Source organism: Typopeltis vanoorti, chromosome 22 (assembly GCF_054136105.1).
Source record: "Typopeltis vanoorti isolate ZY-2024b chromosome 22, IOZ_Tvanoo_1.0, whole genome shotgun sequence".
NCBI classification, from domain to species: domain Eukaryota; kingdom Metazoa; phylum Arthropoda; class Arachnida; order Uropygi; family Thelyphonidae; genus Typopeltis; species Typopeltis vanoorti.
Genome location: NC_143570.1, coordinates 93,325,800 through 93,349,155, shown reverse-complemented (window position 1 = coordinate 93,349,155; position 23,356 = coordinate 93,325,800). Strand labels below are relative to the sequence as shown.

Sequence of the window (23,356 nt, the reverse complement as noted above, 5' to 3'; positions counted from 1 at the left end):
ATCAAAGGCTTAAAATGTGGAATGGCAAAAGGAGTAGATGATATTTGACCAGAAATGCTGAAGTATGGTGGTATAAAAGTCTTACAGTGGCTGCACTGCATAGTTCAGAAAGCCTGGACAGAGGGACGAATTCCCGATGATTGGAGTAGAGCTCTCATAGTACCCATATATAAAAAGGGAAATAAAATTGAATGTGAGAATTACAAAGGTATTTTACTACTGAGTGTTCCTGGCAAAATCTATGCAAGTATACTTGAAAAACGGTTGAGAAGAATTGTGGAAGAAAAGCTGGGTGAAGAACAAGCTGGATTCAGGCCAAATAGAGGCTGTCAGGATCAGATCTTCACTTTACGACAAATAGTCGAGGAAGCATGGGAATATAACAAAGATCTGTATTTAAGTTTTGTCGATTTGGAAAAGGCATATGACAAGATGCCAAGAGAGAAGCTATTCAATACGCTACAGTTATATGGTGTCAATGGGGCATTATATCAAGCAATACTTAGTCTTTATTTGAGTTGTAAGAGTATGTTGTGTTTGAGTGTGTTGTGGACACTGAGTCAGTTTAGTTTGGATGAGCATTGTATACAATAGTGAGTACCTCTCATGATCAGTCTCTGACTCCATGGAGGTCGGGTGTTGATAATAATAATAATAATAATTTGGACTCAGAAAATCTCATTATAATCACTTTCTGTACGCCTACCAAGTTTAAGCAAACACTAAAAAAGTAGTACAATTATAAGCCTACCTATACCTACACACATGCCAATAAGAGAAGGGCATGCATGCCATCTCATCACATGCAGATAACACTTCATAATCCTGAATATTGCTGTTTTAAGGATACTTGTGACATAAGATTGAATGATATATTCACGTAAACACAAGAAAGATATTTATTAAACAAATATTTCGGTCTGGAAATAGCAGACCATCTTCAGTGGTATTACAAGAACAGTTTAAAAAAATACAAGCTAGAATAGAACACGCCGTGTGATGTTATATCACTAAGTATAAGGAATATTTTGAAGTAAAGACATGATTGGAAAAAAAAAAAAAAAAGAGTAATCTTGATTAGACTTTCCCAAATTTTTGATATAGATATACAGTCATTACGATTCAGGTTGGGACAATGGAGCAAGGCCTCCACGCTTTCCTTGAACAAACATTCGAACCTATAACAGGATCTATGTAAGAGGCAAGTCCTGGACTATTGTCTTCTCATTTTCCTTCTCCTAAAGACAAATGCTCAGCTTTATCTCTTCCTGGAGTTTATCAAATTCCTTGCAACTGTGATCTCTCCTATTTTGGACAAACTGGACATTCTCTTTAAAAAAGAATCCAAGAACATTAATCCTCCATTCTTCACAACAAACCTGAAAAGTCTGGATTGGCTCAACACAGGATTGAAACTGACCACAGCATCTTTTGGTCCAGGACTCACCTCTTACATAGATCCCGTTATAGGTTCGAACGTTTGTTCAAGGAAAGCGTGGAGTTGTGATGACTGTATATCTGAATCGTAATGACTGTATATCTATATCAAAAATCTGGGAAAGTCTAATCAAGATTACTCATTAATTTTTTTTTTTCCAATCATGTCTCTACTTCAAAATATTCCATTTCATACTTAGTGATATAACATCACGCGGCATGTTCTATTTTTAATGATCTATTGTTAGTATTCTAGCTTGTATTTTTTTAAACTGTTCTTGTAATACCACTGAAGATGGTCTGCTATTTCCAGACCGAAATATTTGGTTAAATAAATATCTTTCTTGTGTTTACGTGAATATATCATTCAATCCTGAATATTGCTAATACATTTCACATAGCTTTAAGAATAACTTCTGCTTATGGCTATGTAATGTAGTTGGAACATTGTGGCCTCTTAAGCCTTTTAGGATCATTGATGATGATATGGCAATGTAAAGAAAATCTGCATTTATATTTAATAAATTAAACATTAATTGACAATAAATACTTTCAATTCCATATTTTGATGACATACAATTTAATTAAATCCCAATCCACATATATATATACTTTAGAAAACCGATTAATTCTTTATGAAACACGAAAAAATATATAAAATGATGGTAAAGGAGTCGTGCCACATCTGGCTGCCTGGCGAATGATGCAGCAATTGAATGGATCAAAACTTGCGTCAGCATATCTCTGAGATAGATGGCTTGGAAATAGGTTGTTTATTTCATTTTCTTATCACTTATTATTACCAAAACAGTTGATAGTGTTTGTTTCTTTATTGCATTTTTATTTGGTATTGCTCTACTTAATAAAATTGTACAGGTATCCCTTGCTTAATGCGCCGAAATTAATTGCAGCAATCCCTTGATATACGCGGCAAGAGTTTTGATTAACGTGCCTTTAACCCTGTGGAGCTCACAGCTGATCTGACAGATACATACAGAAGGTTTAATATGAATATTCTTAAACAATTCAGTGTATAGCTTGGAGGTCATGAATAGCTGTGCATTCATATATTACGAGTGATATTCCGTACTGTTTTTTGCTGTCAGCTTGGTTTTACAGATGTTATGTAATGTAAAGGTTTGTGATATTTGACAGTAAATTGTATCCGAGAGATACCGTGACCTCCGATGTCAGTATAGTATAGTTTAGTTTTTTTTTTTATTTTTTGTTCAATAATTTCTAGATTGTAACTGAAAATAAATAAACCATCATGTATTACTGAAATAGAGAGCCAAAGGCATATTTATCATACATGTTCTCTAGGAGATGTGCATTACATTATGGAAAATACTAAGGAAATTGATCTGGAGCTTACTACGACTTGTCCACAAGGTTGCTTATGCTTGCTTCCTCCGAAATTTCTATATATTCGGCACAAAACTCTTGTAGTTTCTATATTCAGCTATGAAATAATATTGGATTCAATATCCACTTAATTTGCACCATCATGTATTATATTTGCAGTATTTTTTCGTTATGTTTTATTGCTTGTTTGCCGAGGTCTGGAGAGTCATTTTGCTTGTTATCGTAGAATTTATGCCGATAAGAAAAAAACTAAAACTGTTCAAACGACTCTTGATAACTTCTTTTGATAAAAAAATTGCAGTAAATAATGTAAGTACAAGTGTTTATTAAACATTTACTTTGCATTCATTTTTTATCTTTCCTAAAAGAGTACCATATAAAACAAATTATTAATACAGTAATCGATCATGGAGGAATTGCAATTTTTACCATTGATTATTAGACTTGAATAACGTGATTAGGATATATGAGGTAACATCAAGGGATTAATTAACTGCGTTAATCGAGGGATACCTGTATTCTATTAAGTTAAAATATACACCTCAGCAAAGATGTTGGATATGTATTTACCGGCATATAAGATGCATCCCCTTTTTGGTTCACATTTTTTAGGAAAAAACTTTATCACTGAATATTATAATGAATTTACAGTATTTCAAATATAAAGTAATAAGTAGGTCTACTTTCAACAAATACCTAATCTAACTAGGAAAGAGTACCGACCTTTTAATCTTCTTTGTCAAAACCCAGAAATTCATCTTCAGAGCTAAATGAGCTCTGTACCATCCAGTGCATTACTAATGTCACACTTCTTAAATGATTTAACCACTGTCTCGGTTTTCACAGCATCCCATGAAGCTTTGACCCACTCACAAACTTGTGAAATGATAGGCCTCTTCAATATTGTAGCAATGCCAACATTTTCAGCCATAATTTGCCAAGAAATTTAGAGAAAATTTAACGGCAGAAATTTATCACCTTTCACAACAACCGCGACAATTGGAAAGTTTAAACGAACAGGAACATAGCTGTGATCGTCGATGACAGTGCATGCGCATCCACTGAACTCTACGTAACTGGAATGCTCTCACACACCGCAAGGAACCAAGAAAGAAATCGCGTAACTCGGAACAGAGAAAATTTCCAGAAATGAAAGTAATAAAAAAAACTGAGTATCAGCATATAAGACGCACCCTGTTTTTCAGACCTATTTTCGAAGAAAAAAGTGCATCTTATACACCGGCAAATACAATATTCATTTAATTATTTTTTAAGGTGAGGCCTGGGTTGTGTGCTGGAAAAAAGTCGTTGGCATTCCACATTTGGCATGCATGCCAGGGTTCCCCACCCCTGATTTATACTGACTGAGCTACGGAAGCTCCAAAATTTACAATGCTAGGAAGAAAATCATTTAATCATTATCATAATTCAACTACATATTAGTCAGAGGGATGTTTGTAAAGGGTGAGACTGCATCAAAACCTATTAGAAGATTTGTGGGTTGTAAGGATAATCCTGAAATTTTATTCTTGAAATCTATTAAATTTTATTTTATGAAAGAAGCAGTTTCCTAATTAACCACAGAGAGAAGATTAGATAGCTATCTTGAGAGTTTATAAGTTCGACATCCTATGTTGTTCTCTATAAGTCTTAATGAAACATTTTCTTTATGTAACTTGGAAAGACCATAAAAGGCTAAAAGTTCATCATGCTTTTTTCCCCTCAGACTAAAGAGAAAGATATGGGATAATGGCTAGAGTAGAGAATGTTGGTAGAATGGCCTCAAAGATTGGGGGATTGTTATGTTTGTATACAAATAAGGAGTATTCAAAATAAGAGAGAGATGAGTTTGTTGCATTGATTGAGTCATCAGTATGTCCAAAGATAATCAGTATAAGTAAAACTTGGTTTCTGAGGAAATGTATTGTTGGGAATAGGAATGGAAGGATATACAATTTTCCAGAAGGATAGGAAGGTGAAAAGAGGAGGTACTGTTAATGATTACAGAGGAATCGTGTCCACAAAGTGTGGAAGTTAATAGCACATGTGCAGATTTTGAATCTGTGTGGTGTGAAGTTCAAATTAACAGACTATTAATATCAGATAGGATGCTGCTATAGGCCAGGGAATGAAGAAAATATTGATTGTGAAATGTTTAGGCATATTGGTTGAGCATGTAAAAAGAAGGTGATCCTGATGGGCAACTTTAATTACAGGAAATATAGAATGGATGGAAAAGATAGCATATGGGAACAATGAGAGTGAATTTCCTAAATTAAGGCATGTGACCGAAGTACTAGAGGTTTTCTGAAGGTTCAATTTGGTGATATCTTTACAAGATGTAGTTCTTAAAGAGGCACTTGTTTGGAAAGTGGTGAAACAAGAAACTACTGACAAAAAAATGATATATTAGGAACAAGGAGGGTGATGATGGGAAGCTCTGTAGTCAATTAGAATCAATACATTGAGTAGATGAGCCGTGCAGAAAAGATGTTGACAATACATCATCATCATTATATTATGTGACACCTCCAAGGAGTCAAAGACTCAATGCAGGTAGGCACTCTACTCCACTCCACTGCACACATCTAACCGTCTCCCCTACTACACACAATGCCATCTACTGCCCATCACCACTAACAACAGTATTTTGCCTGTGAATCGCATGTATTCTGAAGACTGATTTGCCTGTATGTAGGATGAAAAACCTGAGTTTCTGGGAGAAAAAACCCTGTTACTTCCATCTGAGATCAGCTAACTCACCTTCATATGAAAAAGCCCATATAAAGATCCCTCTCGTAACAATGAGAATCAAATTGACCTTTTCCAATCAAAGGGCGCAATATACTGTTGTTCTTCTGATTGCACTAGGGAGCCACTATGGGAATACATAAGGCAATATATAACTATAAATAGGTGAGGAGTGAAATAGATAAACAGTGAAATTAGCAGGGAGCACTGGAAAAGAAAAATGTTATGGAAGAGATACAAGACAGTTTGGTGACAATTAGATCCACAAGGAGCATAAAATGCAGGCTAGGAAGGTGACAAGCATTGTAAAGAAAGAAAAGATACAGTATGGTAGAGGCAATTGGCTGGTAATGCCAAGGTTAATTCAAGGGAATACTTCTACTATATGGCAAGCAAGAGGAAGAATAATTATGGCAGGTTAACAGTGGTGGACAGTCAGGTGGGCAGCAGAGTGACCAATGTGAAGGATACAGTGGACTTATTGAATGACCACTTTATCAATGTATATCATACTGGTGTAAACGAAGTTGTACAATATGTGGAAGGGAGACAAATATTAGGAGAATTGGAAGTGAAAGAGTCAGAGGAGTATCAGGTGTCGATTAGATGTTAATAAGGCTGTGGGGAATGGATGACATATCATCACATATTTTTAAGGAATGTGCAAAACAGTTAGCTATTCCCTTGACCTGGTTATTTAATTTAAGTCTTGAAGTAGGTGAAGTTCCTAAGAAGAGGAAAGAAGGCAAAATAGTACCACTCCACAGGAATGGTTCTAGGAGAGAAGTTTCCAATTATAGACTAGTATGTATAACTGCAGTTGCAGTCAAGGTGTTGGTGAGATTTAGCTAGGAATAAAATACAAGATTTTATTCTTAGTGCTACTATGATAAGAAGTACACTAACATGCAGGGATAAGGAAATGGTTGCGCCACTGTATAAAGCAAGGGACAGCTCACACTCAAACTACCGTGCTCAAATTTGGTCATCTGGTGTTCATTGTGATGTGGAAACATTGGTAGGGTCCAGAGATGAGTGACTAAGACAATATCAGGGATGGAGTTGATCAGCAACAATGTTCAGATAATCTATGGAGGACACCTGACCTTCCAGCAACATTAAGGGACCCATTCCATCACAAACATGCCCCCCTCCCCCAGCCATGATGACACCACCTCCAAAACCATGAGTTGTGTTTTCACAAGGTTGGGATCATTGCTTCATGGGGGCTCTTGCCAAACTTTTTGCCTACTGTCAGTACAGAACAAAGTGTACCATAACTTGTCAGCCCATGTGACTTTTTTTTTTCCAGTGTTCAGTTGCAGTGTTCCTGACACCACAGTAGATGAATTTTATGGTTCTTCAGTGGTATAGGCATGCAACTGTCAATACTGATCCTCTTCAATTCCCTGCACATAGTTCGGTGAGATATGAAGCAGGAAGAGCCATCATTAAATGCTTCGGTCAATTGCTGAACACAGGAAGTTCTGTTTGTCCATACAAGTTTCCTCAGATGACTGCAACTGTGTTCCTGATGACTGTCCTGGACCACAGCTATGCCTCTTAGAAGCAATGTGGCTAACTTTTACACTGATTAAACACAAGGGATATCTCACCTTTTAAACCAGTCAGCTCTGCTGTTTTCAAAATTGTAGCTTCAGTCAGACAGGCACCCACAGTAAGCTCTTTATTGAACTCTGAAAGATCCTTTGTTCTTCCCATTGTAATCAACGCTATTGATGATTACTGACCAACAACATTCTTAAATAGGGGCCTAGAACACGCGACCAAGTATTTTGCATATATACACCGCGTAAGTAATGTTTATGTGCATCTGCATAGGTTTCTAATTCAATGGCAAGTATGTGTACCATGGCAACAGACTCACAGTTTTTACTTTCTCACTCTTCTTTTTTGTATGCACTAGAAACTCTTTTCAGATCTTCTAGCATATCTCATTTCATATGCTAAATCATTTGTACATTTCTTTCACCTTCACTTTTTGCATTCTTACAGCATTGTTAACATCCTTAATCTTAACACCAGGAAAACACAATTTCATCACACTCTCCTCAAGAAATCCTCTTATTGATGAATCAATATACAAAATCCAATCACTATTCTCACACTTTCACCTTTTTATACTCTGCTTTTTCTCTCCTTGAATCTCTTAGAAAAGCAATGTGGATAATTTTACACTGACTAAACACCAAAGATATCTCAACTTTTGAGAAACCAGTCAGTTCTGCTGTTTTCAAAATCGTGGCCCCAGTCAAAAGCAACTGCCAATATTGATCCTCTACAATTCCCTGCACATAGTTCAGTGAGATATGTGCCAGGAAGAGCTCTCATTAAATGAAGTCTTTTAATGTTATTAAAAGCTATCATCAATCTCATGTGTGGTTCTGTGATGAATTCCATTACCATCCAGCCATTCTCTTCATTTTCTACAGCATCATTTGTACAGTCATCAGACCACCCGTAACACCAACCTTGCCAATTGCAGTATCACTGATTTCGTCCATCAACTCACAGCCAGTATTCGCTCAGAAAACATGAGTAAATCACTTCTTATTCTTTTTCATTTTATCTGATGCTTAATAAGTTATGAAGAAAATATTAATTTTTATTAATATTTTCTTCATAACTTAATTGATGAATAAATTAATTTTAATTTATTTGCCATAAATTGGCAAATCAAAGTTTCAAAAGGATTCTTTTGAAACTTTAATCATTCATAAAGATTCTTTCCCTAGACAACTAATATGACATTATTCTCTGTACATATTTGTGCAACTATGAGTTGCACAAAGACGTACAGAGAAAACACCTATCATCTACATTTCTTACAGTTTCAATGATATGGATATACAGAAAAATATATTTCCAAAAGCAGAGTTTGCTAGTGGTTATTTAGATTATGGCAGAATAACTCAATATATGAGGCTACTCTTATATCTGTAATTGCATACTCTGTAACTGTGTGTAATGTAATATGATAGATTCAAGGTTATGAGACAAAAATAACCTGCTGCCTTCGTATGAGATCAGCACCTTTTATTAAAAATTCTTATAAAAAAAATTCCTAGTATCAAAACCACAAAATGTTTTAAGTAATTAAATCAGTTGGTAGAAGAAGCATCCAAATTGGTCTTAATGAGATGTGATATGAAAGTAGAATTAAAATATATACACCAAATAATTCTTCAGAATAATCCCCATTATTTGATTGCTATCAAATAATAATAAAAAAAGTTCACCAAAAGTCATGAAAATTTGTTTACTTTCATAATGATGAAAAGTTGACAAAATATTTTTGATGGCCCTTATAAATATTCTGTTTGTAGTAAATAGGAATCAAACCTAGTACTCTCAAAGTAAAGCGATAAACAGATCACAGCTGCCAAGAGTGCTAGTGAAATGCTTTCACAAAAGCTACCCAAATTAACCAATCAATAACATCTCTCTCATGCTGCAATACAAACAAACAAACAGGTCAGTCTTCTCATTGTAAACCTCAATTCTCTATCAATATTGCCATAAGAAAAAAATATGGAACATATCTCATTCATAATGAGATATTCAGTTTCATTATATGTAATCATGATAACATATAATGATTACATATATGTAATCATGATAACACATTTTTCAAGTAAAAATACTATACCTTTTCATCGGAAGACTCTGTTGCTTCATCATCTGAAGACCAAACCCAATCTCCTGTCTCAGTACGATGTAAGCGACCACTAGCTCCTGGTACGCGCTTCGTGTTTTTCAGCTTAAAAAATAAAGAATACATGAAACTGGTAAACAAAGATCAGTGGAAATTAAAGTTTTGAGCACATTATAAATGAGTAATTACTTATATAAGTTCCACATGGTTATTTAACAGAAGTACTAGAAAAGATTTAAGTAGTAAAGAGATAAAAATTTATGAAATAATCTCTTCTTATAATCTGTAATGGAAGGGATCCAGGACTTTGGGTTTGTGAGTGATGGATCTGGTCATAATAAAGGGTACATGCAGAACTACAGGTGATTATGGCAAGCTTAAGGAGGGAACCTTAAACAGTGCATCTGCAAGGGAAGGATGCATGTACTGCATGGAAGGGAAGTCTGAAGGAAGCAATATCAAACTGTATACTCAAGGTTAGGATGATTCAGGTATTTAGATGGATGAGGGATATCATTAAGCAGGAGTGGAAAAAACACTGTGGAAGGTATATGAGAAAAAAGGTGATGACCAAGCTCATATGCAGTAAATAGCACAGACAAGAAGATTTCAAAGGGTTCTTTCACTATATGGCAAGTAAATTGACCAATGATAACTTTAGTGAATGCAATAAGCAGTAAAGTGACAGAAGAAGACAAAATTGTTGAGTTACTGAGTTTTTGCAAGGATGTGCACAATGGTACCAGATGTGACATTGCCTAATGTGAGATTGTGTAATAATATAATATAATACTAACAAGGAAATAAGAAAAGATAGGAAGGCCTGTGTAGCTTAGTGGAAGTGGTGCTTGCATCCGCTGTGTTAGGCTGCCTTAAGAAAAACTTAATTACAAGTCTAGTCGCCAACTGGAGGAACTTTTTCAGCCTTTCTTTAACCAGTTTCCGAGTTAATCAATGTCTGGAAAATCAAGTGGGGTTCTTCTTCCAGAAACTCAGGATTTATGTCCTGTAAACTCAAGAAAATCACCCATAGTATCCTGTTAGGTACCAAGAGATGGTATCATTTGCTTGCCCGACTCTTTATCAGTTGCTGCTTATAATTAGTGATAGTCCTTGGGCCAGCTCTCTGGTTGGCTATTGGCAGAGATTGAACTGCCTACTCAAGTTTCCAAAAAAAGCTAGATAGGGTAAAAGGCCTCACCTACTCCCTTAGAAGGGAATAAAAGCCATTAGCTGATTTATTTATTTTTTTTAAAAGATAGGATGTAATAAAAAAAAAGGAGTTTATTATGTGACTACTATGTATATTACACCAGTTGTACATAATGGGAAAGGAAAATCCATTAAGTCTGGACTCCTTTCTCAAGAAGGATGTTATATAGTATACTATCTAATCAAAAAAATATCCTGCCACCTGATCATTGCAACTTTCACTCTAATATGAAATTAACATATAATCAGTCCACTCACTTCTACTATAACAGCCTTCAATCTTCTGGGAAGGTTTCCTTTTAGATTTTGGTAGGTTGTTGCAAACGTTTCTTTCATTCTTCCAGAAAAGCATTAGTGAGGTGGATACTAATGTCAGGTGATTTGGCCTGGTTTGCAATCAGCATTCCAATTCATCCCACACATATTCAATGGGGGGTTGAGATCAGAGCTCTGTGCAGACTAGTCAAGTTTTTCAAAACCCATCTCATTAAACCATTCCTGCATAAAAGCTTGTTTCTCACTTTGTGGATGGGGACATGACACTTGTGTTGATATAGGAAACGGCCTCTGAACTGTTGCCATAAAGTTGGAATCACAGAATTGTTTAGAACATCACTGCAGGCTGCAGCATTAAGACTCCTCATCACTAGAACTAAGGGGATGCCTGAACCAATAAAAACAACTCCAGAAAACGGTGCCTTCTCCACCAAACTTCACAAATACCACAACACATTTGGACAGGTATCATTCTCCTGGCATCTGCTAAATCCAACTCATCCATTGGATTACCAGATGGTGAAGTGTCATTCATCACTCCAGAGAATGTTCCCACTGCTCCAGAATCCAACAATAGTGAGCTGTACATCCCGTTAACTGATACTTGGTGTTGCCCTTACTGATGTAGGCTTGTGTGCAGCTGCTTGGCCATGGAAATGTTCTTCAGCTCCTGACAAACAGTTGTGGTGCTGGCATTGCTTGACAAGGCATTTCAGAACCTGGTATCAAGTGTTTCAACTGAGGACAGGTGCTTTTTTTTTCACGTTAAAGGAACTTAGCAGTCCCACTTATGATTTTATATCAATGGTGTGCAGGAATTCATTACATGCAAATAATAAAAAACTCATGTTTATTAACTCTATCAGCTCACATTCCTTGTGAGATGCTTCTTCAGGAGATAAGTGCAGTAATTAAGATGCTAAAATCAGAGCCAACTATAGCAATCAGTCACCAGCAATGGAATAAACTGTTTAATTAAACAACCATATGCAGCAATAACATTCACATGAAGTAGAGTTGTGATAAAAAAAAAAGCATCGTATCTCAGATTTCTGTGGTTGAGATGGATGATAAGAGCAGTCCCGAGTAATAATTGGTCCATACTTTACTTCCTCAGTCTTGGAGAATCCTTTATGCAGTAGAACTATTTTGGGACTTAATCAGAGCTAAGACATGAGTTAAAGAGTCTAGTCAAAAGCACTGACAATTCCTTTGCACATTCTCATAATATAAGGGATGATATCCCATGGCTACATTTTTTAATTTTATTTTACTTTTTATGTAAAGTGACTCCTACCCACAAAAGGCTGTAGTGAATCTGTACCGTGAGCAGTATTTAATTTTGCATGATCTGAAAATCAGACAGTAAATATGTCCTTCGTTTTTACAACAGTGGTTGGGAGTACATGACATTTCAGTAGCCTCCCTGAATTGCTGGATTTAACTATTGTAAGCAATACAAACCCACCTGGATTGTTACAGAACACTTGGTTAGCTACATTTGTCATGTGAGAGGCCAGACCTCTAACTTACGACGTTGGTCTGAAAAGATCACGCACCCCGACCATAGATCACAACACTATCGGCAAGATTTTTTTTTCTAAGTTGGTGCATCTGTCATAAGTATCCATGTGAAATTACAAGTCATTCTATCAAGTAGTTTGTTTTATACAGCTGTCTGGAGCAAAAGTGTAGCCTGTATCCCTTGAAATGGATAAAATGGAATATCGTGCAGTTATAAAATTCTTTGTAAAAGAAGGTTTAACCAAACGAAATTCATTCGAAGTTCATAAAAGTTTATGGGCATTTTCTCCTTCGTTTTCGACAATTAAGAAATGGGGTGCCGAGTTTAAACGTGGTGGTACCAGCCTTGAAGATGATCCACGTGAAGGACGTCCAAAAAGTGTAGCAACACCAGAAATTATTGATCAAGTGCACGATATGGTATTGGATGACCGGCGAGTCGAAGTGCACGAAATTGCTGAGACTATAGGCATTTCAAAAGAATGTGTAGGATATATTTTGCATGAAGAATTGCAAATGAAAACATTTGCACAAGATGGGTGCATGTTTACTCACAGCAGATCAAAAATGCACTTACATGAAAATCTCTGAAAAGTGCTTGGAATGTTTTTAACAAGAATAAAACTGATTTTGTGCATCGATTTATTACTATGGATGAGACTTGGATTCACCATTACACATCAGAATCCAAACAGCAGTCAAAACAGTGGACAGAAGACAAAGTTGGTTCCATTAGAGGAAAGGGCATGGCATTGGTGTTTTGGGATGCTAAAGGCATTTTGTTTATTAATTATCTTGAAAAGGGTAAAACAATAACCAGAGAACATTATTCCGATCTTTTAACCAGACTAGACGAAAAAATTCGTGAGAAAAGATCCAGTTTGCAGAAGGAAAAAAACATTTTTCATCAGGACAATGAACCTGCCTACAAAGGTGTTTTGGCAATGGGAAAATTACGGAATCTGCACTATGAACTGTTGAAACATCCACCCTATTTCCCAGATTTGGCTCCCTCTGACTTCTATCTCTTCTAAAACTAAAACTCTTCCTTGGTGGTCAGCGTTTTTCTTCAAATCAAGAGGTGATTGCAGCTGTAGAGGGGTATTTTGCAGATCTTACTGAGAACCAACTACAGGGGCGGGGATAATGTCACTGGAATAAATGTATTAGTTTAAGGGAGATTATGTTGAAAAAAAAATTTTTTTTTTCATATTTAGGCGAAGAACTTCTCAGACCACCCTCGTATGCATTTTCTCTACTTCTAAACTGAAATCTTACAGGGTGAAGGCTACTGTTATTTCATTCAAACTCAATATCTTTGCTATTCTGTTCATCACCTTATAATGTATGTATCATACAATTACAGCACTCTATTTTAAATCATTTTAAAATAGAGTGCTGTAATGATGGGGTTCCACTGAGCTTCAGTTTTTGATTCCACTTTTTATTGTCATTTGAAATGTGATACGTTCCAAACAATAATACTTCTTTTGTTCCAGGTGGCGACTGTTGGAGGTATCTCAAGGTATGCACTGGTTTCCTCAACAGAACATGCAAGTTCATGCTGGTCTGATATCCCAGGGAGAGCATCTTTAAATGTGAGTGAGAGACCTGTTATTTTATAATTCTATTGTGAAATAGATGAGTGGGCATGATTATTTTAAGTAAATTGTTATAGTAGCACTTTAGATTCTGGGCAGATGGTAAAAATGTTGTTGACATAACTGAGCCAGACTCAATCTTAACTAGCATTTCTCGGAAGCTTATCTTTCAAAGGACTCCATTAATCTATTTACCAGAAATGGAGAAGCTAAACTTTCATTCTGTTCATACTATCTAGGCACTATCTGAATAGTTTGATTGCATTAGGAGGGAAGCATTCCTATAACAGTACTAGGGCATCATTGCTGAGAACATTCATAAACAAGCTCACAATATTAAGAATTGCTACAAGGTCAGGTAGCTCTAGTATTAAATTAGTCATTTCAATGTAACACGAGGAATTCTTCATAGCATTTTGAATTTTGTAGTGGGAGTAGTAACTTTGATAAACTGGAAAGATTAGAGGAAATATTCTGTGGCATGTTCATTGGGAAGTAAGGGAAAGTAAGTCTTGTAACACTTTAGGACTGCTATATATTCTAGGAACTGCCAAATGTTTGGAAATAAGATGGTCTGTAATCCTTGGGCAAGTTGCAGAAACCTTTTGTTGGAAGTAAGGCAAATACGAAACCTTTGGAATGTCAGTTACAACCAAGAATCTGGTTCTAATATGTAGCCAATATTTTTCTCAATCTGGCTGGGATCCAAGGAACTAGTAGAATTTAGAGGCTATTTGAATTACTTACATCTCATCTGCTCACCTAGAAGATAATGCAACCCTATTATTTCTTAATGTTCTATTTATTTTTTTTAGGGGGGGGGTGACCAGAACAAACATTTGCTGTCTACATAAAACCAGTGCATCTATGCTATATCCAACTGCCATCCTGCAAAAAAAAAAGAAAAAAAAAGTACAAGAAAGGTACATTTAAAGTGGGAAGAAGAACCAATAACTTAAACCATTCAGTGTTAACTATCACAAAAGACCATCCTTCAAAAAAAAAAAAAAAAAAAAAAAAAAAAAAAAAATCACATATTTATTAACTAGTTTATGCTTCACTGGATTTCAAGTCAGCATATTGAGATCAGCAAAACTAAAGTTCTAAATAACAGAACAGAAGGAAATATTAAGCTAATAGTTCTTGAAATAGTAAGATTTTCATTACCTTGGTTCTTACATCAATGTTCTGACCTAGTGAAGAGAAAGCATAAAGCTCTTCAAAATCCATAAAAGCCTAATACAGCAATCCCTTGATTAGTGCGCCCCCGATTAGTGCATCATTTTTTCGATACCCAAATTCGATTAGTATGCCTCTAAAATTCGATTAGTGCGCCTGTCTTAAAAATAAATGTTACAGATTTTAAAAATTTTCGATCTATACATTTTTTATGGCTAACTATTTAAAAAAATCACTCACCAGGATGAAATAATTTAGTTACCGATTTGAAACATTTTACACAGTTATTTTTTAATGGCATGCTACATTATTTCGATGTACACTATGTTCCAAATTTACCGCCAAAATTTATGTCGTCTGCTTTACATAGCATTTTGCTGATCATATCACGTGCGATTGTTTTCCTTACTTTTTTATTTTAAATTATTTTCCTAACCTTTAATCATGAGTAAAAGAATTAGTGAGCAAAAAATAATAGTGTGAAAATTATTCGAAAAGTAATCTCATTGGAAGAAAAACTTGAAATAATAAAGAAAACCAAACATGGCGAGTCCAGAGCGGAGATAGGACAAGAACACAAAAATGGGTGAATGAACTGTGGAATACAAAGAGAAAGATAAAGCTGCTTCAAGTTCATCATGCATGCACTCGAAATCAAAGTATTATAATGATTAAATTATAGAGACTTCTTTTTATGTGCATCGAAGATTGTAACCAAAAACAGATCCCGCTAAACACTGACCTTATTAAATCCAAAGCATCGTCTCTTTGTAACCTGGAAAAAAAGGCTATCAATATTGGAAAAGAAGAAGAATTCCACATTAGTGCTGGGTGATTTGAATATTTCAAAAAAAAGAAATAGCCTACATAATACAGGAGAAGCTACAAGTGCAGCTTCTCCTGTATTATGTAGGCTATTTCTTTTTTTAAGATAAGGAGATATCCAGAGATTTTGAAGAAAATTGTGTAAGAAGGAGACTATTGTGATCAACAAATATTAATGTCGATGAAACCAACCTTTTTTTTTTTTTGGAAGCGAATGCCTTCCAAGACTTTTCTAGCCAAATTAGAGAAATGTCAGCCTGGTTATAAAGTTGCAAAGTGAAATTAAATTACTGCTAGCAATATGCGAGCTATTTGGAAGCACATTCTTCCACATTGTGTAAGTGATTTTAGAGGCATTTCAAATGAATTTAAGTTAATTAAATCTCATTCTGAGAAGTTGAGTGATTCCGACCTGATAAATTTAGATAAACACAGCGGGAAGATCCTGAAGAACATGAAGAAAATTTAATCACTGACAAGCACGAAGAGATTTCACAGAAAATTTGAAAATAGTTTTCGTACAATCGAAGTTTTTAAGCAGCAATGGTTAGAAACTGACCCTGGTGAAGAGAGAACCAGTAAAATTTGCAGAAGAGGCAACAGAATGCCTGTCAAACTACGTTAGCTCAATTCTTTGTTGAGCAGTAATTTCATTTCACTTTGCAACTTTATAACCAGGCTGACATTTCTCTAATAAAAGAAGCAGAATAATAAATTTATATTCTGAACATGCTTTATTATCTTTCAGCTTCATGGTTTTCCTTTAACTAGGCCCTGAGACATACCCTAATTCTTTTATAAAAAAAATTAAAGGCCAAAAAAGAAAGCTGAAGAACAAATTATACATTTTTCCATAGGTTATTATATTCGATTAGTGCGTTTTCTATTAATGCGCCTGTTTTAAAGAACGCATTAAGCACACTAATCAAGGGATTGCTGTTTCTGGAAATCCAGTTTCATCCCAGCATCCCTATGAAAATGTCAAAATTCATCTGTATAAAACTAGAACTCAATATTTACATATGTTTCTCAGACATGGAACGTCACTACTCAACAAGCAATTAATATCATCAATAGCTTTGGGACAACATGCCTCTGATCAACAATGGGATATATCTGGCAAGATCACATACCTAATACTGTCATTCCTGAAGAAAGCAGCACAAAGAGGCTTAACAAAAATAATTTAGAAAAGTTGCTGAGGAGGTTGGGACACCAACTTAGACACTCATCCTCACCTATGTTCAGTGCTCTTGCTCTCTACAGAACAGTTAATGGACACAGAGGAAGAGGTAGCCTAGCAAAACAGTTTTGGCAATACATAAGTAAAAATTCTTTCTGAAGATAAGACTCGTGAACATCTGACATTTACCAGACTCACCTTCATTTAATAGACTATTCTCCATGAATGGTTTTTATATCCTGTAGGTATATATTTCTGAATACATTTCTCTATTCACACTTGAATAAATGGTGATGATCTTCAACTATTTGTTACAGTGTACATGTGACAATGAGTATGTGAAACAACTTGAATTGTAATAAACAAATCCTAATTTGATGCTCTCTAATGTTGTATAGAAGAAGTTTTTATAGTTGTTGCATTGAAGCTGATCTTATAAAACTGTCACCCAAATTTTTGGCAGATTAACAAGCCATACTTGAGGTTAAGAGAGTACTTCATAGTCACCGCTGACTTTAAATTGTAATATCTTCTATATAGTATACTGGTTTTCTTCCATTTAATCCTGTGTGAAGGGGTGTTCAAAGCATGGTCTGCCAATCCTGACTTGCCATAATGATGACAGCAACTGTGTTTACCAAGGTGGGTATTAACGAATCTCCATGTGTGTCCACAGCAGGTCAAGATACAATCACAGGACACATCAGGATGTGACAGAGGACTATGTGTCCTTAGGAGAGTGAAGATTTGCTAATTTAATGTATGGCTTGAATGTGATATAAAAGTTATATTTCGTTAGTATTTTAGCCAATAATGTTCACTTAGATATTAGATACAGCAAGTATTGTGACCACTAAAAAAGCAACAGAAAGATAGCCGTCTTAAAAAAGTTACACAAGAATAAAAATACCATGATAACAAACGCTGATAAAGGTAATTTATCATAACTCAAGAGAAATATAATAAAAAAACATGAAGGATCTTCTAGATAGCAATTCTACTAAAACAAATCATAGACTGATACCTTGCTACATCTCTAAAGAAAAAAGTTCATAAAGTATCAAAAAAAAAAAAGTTATTTACTAAAATTTTAGTAAAACGCTGGATTTAATATCCACTTAATTTTTATAAAAAAAAGAAGTTATTTCTTGACCTAAAGAAACCATAAAAAAAAAATTAAAACTCATTCATGTTAAACCATTCAATATTTATGGGGCACCTAAAATCCATGAATCCACACACAAATAATAGTGCTGACAGTTGTCACGTTTATAAACTAGCCAATGGTTAGATAAGTCACTTGCCCCCCCCCCCACAGCTGTGCCCCCAGTTAGATGGGGGCACAGCTGTCCCATCTAACTGTTTGTATATTTTTCCTTTCCATGTAAAATAACCTGCCTGTACTGTGAAATTAAATAGTTGAAATATATTGGGGGGGGGAATTGTGACTTTAGTAAATCAAGGGTTTCAATTAATGGTACATTTGTGAATAGTGTGGTGATATCAAAATTCACCATTATGTCTGAACTTTTTAAGGTATAGTTTTCTAAAATACTTTTTAAGTGGGTAGAATTTTTAACAAAAGAGGGAGAATTGTTTGTGAGAGTGGCTAGTAGTTCGGCTAAATGTCTAGCAAGTTTATATGTGGGACTGTTTATACTATCCAAAACAGGGGCGTACCTTGTTTGTGAATTTTTTGTACTTCATATATTCTAGGTATTTTAACGTGGAAGGGCTTGAGTTTGTTAACTGTTTCTTCAGGTCAGGAAGTGTTCAATAATTTGCATATCTTATTCTTTTGCGAGTTGATGGGATCTCAATCTGTAATTTGGTATGTTGACTGATCTTGGAAAAGTATGTGCATTTTGATTTCATATTCTGTTGAATCCATCACCACAGTTGCATACCCTTTGTCTGCTTTGGTTATGATAATATGGTTATTATTGTTTAATTTTTTTCTTGTCATGTAAAGCAAACTGTATATATATATATATATATAGTAAATTTGAATATTCAAAGATATTAATAGGAAGTTTGATTTTCTTAAATCAAGAGCATCTGTTAGTGGTATATTAATAAATAAGGGAGTGACACAGAAACTCACTGTTATGTCCATCTTGAAATGGATAATTTTTTTTTAATGAAAGTACGGGAGTTACCAGTAAGGGGAGCAAGTTTGAAAAAAGATAACCAATGTACTACTAAAATATAGCCTTCACACCACATGTCAAATTAGCAACTCTGGTCTGCTCTCCTAAGGACAAACTCCAACCTCTAGCACATCCTGGAGTATGAAGTTCCCTGTAACTGTGACTTAGTCTACTATGGACAGACATGAAGATCTGTACATATGCTTTGAGAACATAAACACATTTGCTGCCATTATTATGGAAAATCTGGATTAGCAGGCAATGCTTTGGACAACAGGATTAAATGGAAGAAAACCAATGTGAAGTCATTAGAGGTCAGATTATTTTAGAATCAGCAATGGCTATGAAGCATTCGCCTAACTTTAGCAAAAGTATGGATACATTCATTTGCCAAAATTTTGGGAGACTGTTATCCTAAGATTAATTTGTACACAATTGTAATACTTCTTTTTTTACATTAGAGGACACCAATTTAGGACTTCTTTTATCTGTTACAATGTGAAGCATCTTCATAGCAAAACATTGTTTTGCTATGAAGATGCTGGTCTGAAATCTAGCAAAATATAACCCAGTTAATAAACATCTTTTTATAAATTAGTTTCTTTGGTTTTGTAATACTGCTAAAATAAGTTATGAGCACCTTAAGATCAATTTTAAAACAAATGAAAAACTTCTTTGATACAACATTACAGGACACCAAATTAGGCGTTTGGATATTTTGTCCACTAAAATTTGAAATATTTCACATAGTTGTTGCATACAGACTGCAACAAGTATGCTGGTTTCCACAAATCAATCATTATTATTATTATTATTCAGGCCTCCATGGGATCAAAAGATTCATCATGGGAGGTCCTTCTTAGGAAACACAAAGTCTATCACACCACTCCTTGAACTCACTGACTGTTCTTGCTCTAACCACTCTCTCAGGCAATGCATTCCACAGTTCAACCACCCTCAATGCAAAGAAACCACTCATCACCTTCTTACTCACAGCTTCCTTTTGTAACTTCCAGGGATGGTCCCCTTGTCATCACTCATTCCTGCCATTCCACCAAGTGAAAGAACTCCCCAATATCTGCCCTGTAACTGCCTCTCAACAGTTTTAAAAGTTTCGATTATATCACCTTCCCTTCTTCTATCCATCAGACTCTGCAGTCCACATTCCCTCAGTCGATCCTAATAACTGACATTGTACAGTCCTGAAACCATCTTTGTTATCCACCTCTGTACCCTTTTTACACTTAATTATCCCCTTCAAATCCTGGAGACCAAATTTGAGAACAATAGTGCAAGTGTAGTCTGATCAGGGTCTTATACAATGGAATGATAACTCTTTTATCTCTGCAGCGTCCTTCTCAGTATTGCAGCAATCCTCTGGGTTACCTTCACCACCTTTTGCAATATGCTCCCGGAGTTTCAGTTTTCTATCAATCATCACCCCCAGATCTTTGTCTCCCCTACTTTCTCCAATATAGCTCCTCGAATATAGAATGCATCCTCCCATCAATGGATCTCAAACTTCAAGACTTTACATTTTGCTGCATTAAACCGACACCCCCATTCATTTGCTCATCTGTCGAGTTTATTCAAATCCTCTCGCAGGACTGCCACATCTCCACTATTACTGATAACCCATCCCAGCTTCACATCAACTGCAAACTGAATATCCCCTTGCAATCTCCATTGACAATGTCATTAATATAAATTAAGAAACAAGAGGGAAAAAAAAAACATGATAACTCAAGAACTATATGATTAATTCTAATATTTAAAAAGGTACCTGCAGCATAACTATAAACAAATTACACGATACCCACAGTAATTAACTTTAATAAAATAAAAGTACAGATGTTTTGTACTGAAAATAACAGAACCTCAGTGCGTAGAAACAAGCAAATCAAAGAAGCAGGAATACAAGGTACATACAACAATTGGTTTATCAATTAAAAAGTTGCCACGCTCTAGAAATTAATATATTATATTAATAAATAATATTAAAACTATTTTTGATGTTTACATAGAATGAGAATCTCCCAAACTTTTGGGGCAGAGAGAGAGAGACAATTGTTCTGATTCAGGGTTGGCCAATGTAAGAGGGCATTGCAACTTTCTTTGAAAAGGCATTCATATTTAAAACTGCTTCTATGGAGAAGAGGAGCTTCATCCCACCAGATACAGTGTTAAGTGTCAATGTCAATACTATGTTGTGCCAGACCACACTTTTGAGGTTTCATTATTCAATATAATACTGATGTTCATTAATTCTTTTTTTTTTTCACAGAATGGCATGTCTACTCAAAGTATGTCAAATTCATTCAATAGATATCTGGTACACACCAGGTAATCTGACTCTTGTATTTGAATATCCTTGATTTTCTCAAGAAATTGTGTGGAATTCTTGATGAATGATCTGGATTGTCCAATATGGATAGTTAACAAACATGAAAGAAATTTAGCAAATGTATAGGTGGGAGAGTCGATAAAATTTCCGATGAGTCTTATTGGATACTTAATTCGGTATTATTTCATATTTCAGCTGGAAAAACAAGATCTATAGAAAAGTTGACGGAGCTGCCATGGGTAGCACTCTGTCTCCACTTTTGGCAAACTATTTTTTGAACCATCTAGAAGATACCTTGTTGTCATCCATTCATCCCCAACCCTCTCATTGGTTTCGTTATGTCAATGTTTTTGCCATTTGGCAAAAGACAAACTGTCACCTTATCCTCTGATTTAAGGATAAGGTGTTATGAACTTATCACTTCCTACAATGAATGAATTATTTCATGATGAATCTATGGAAAAAGAAAATGTTGGTAGTTTACCATTCTTGGATATCATTCTTACTCGCACAGCCTCCGGTAATTTGTCAACCAGTGTTTATCGAAAACTTGCTTTTACTAGCAGATACATTCATCGAAAGTTGGCTCATCACACCTCTCAAAAACTTGGTGTTATCTAGTCTAATTAATAGAGCACATAATGTATGCTACTCTCCCTCAAGCTTACAACAAGATCTTCTATCAAAACTTTAATGGAATTCAATGATTACAACCTCATCAAATCCAGCAGAAAATCGACTTCTATGTTCCAATACCTAAGGATTCTTCAACAGACAGTAGGATTTCGATCCCTTATATTTCTGGTATCTCTGAACATATTACTGGAATTTTGAAGAAGTTTCACCTTATTCCCACAAATTTTCCTTTCAACAAAAATTCTAATCTGTTACCATCTACAAAAGACAAACTGTCACCTCTATCATTAGCTGGTGTTTATGAGATGTAATTTGACATACTTTGGGCAAACACATCATTCTGTGGAAAAAAAAATTAATGAACATCAGTATTATACTGAATACATAAAACCTCAAAAGCCTTGTCTAGCACAACATAGCATTGACATTTAAATACAGTATCTGTTGGAAAGAAGCTCATCTTCTCCATAGAAGCAGTTTTAAATATGAATGCCTTTTTAAAGAAAGTTGCAAAGCCCTCTTACATCAGCCAAACCTGAATTGGAATGATCGTCCCTCTCTACCAAAAGTTTGGCAAATTCTCATTCTATGTAAACATCAAAAATAGTTTTAATGTTATTTATTAATATATTAATTTCTAGCACGTGGCAACTGTTTTTAATCGGTAAACCGATTGTTGTATGTATCTTGTATTCTCACTTTTTTAAATTAAAGATACAAGAAATTATATACTTGGTTTAATATTTTAGTCAAGTGTAATGAAACAAAGTTTGCACCTGAAGTATTTTCAGGACTGGGGCAACTCTCTCTCTCTCTCTCTCTATATATATATATATAGATAGATAGATAGATGCTTATGACTTCACATCACTTGCCTTATTATCCCATAATGCAAAGCACATATCCTTACAGACATATATAATGCTATGCGTTATGGGAAGGGTCACTACACAGCCCATTTTCAACCTTGAATTAGGTCTCACCAGCAAGAGCCATACCCAGAGTCCTTATATAAGGACTGGCTTAAAGGGGTGAAGCAAGAATGCTTTTCATCTTCCCCATTATCTGTAGAGGACAGTGTAAGGATAAGGTGTTATTGAGCTATATAAATAAAGCTCTGATCATGGCAGGAGGGTAACAGCAATAGTCGAGCCTCAGTTAGAACTTCACTGGCTACAGCATTGCCATCCATTACCC

General features: G+C 35.3%; 1 protein-coding gene across 3 annotated transcripts in view; it reads right to left on the bottom strand.

Annotated features, from left to right (window-relative positions):
- Positions 1-23,356, bottom strand: part of fray (oxidative stress responsive kinase frayed) — a 570,703-nt gene that overhangs the window by 76,590 nt on the left and 470,757 nt on the right. For all 3 annotated transcript variants that reach the window (XM_090411795.1, XM_090411792.1, XM_090411793.1), the window contains exon 12: positions 9,224-9,334. In XM_090411795.1, coding sequence (XP_090267921.1) covers positions 9,224-9,334 — 111 coding nt within the window. The remainder of the gene's footprint in view (positions 1-9,223; positions 9,335-23,356) is intronic.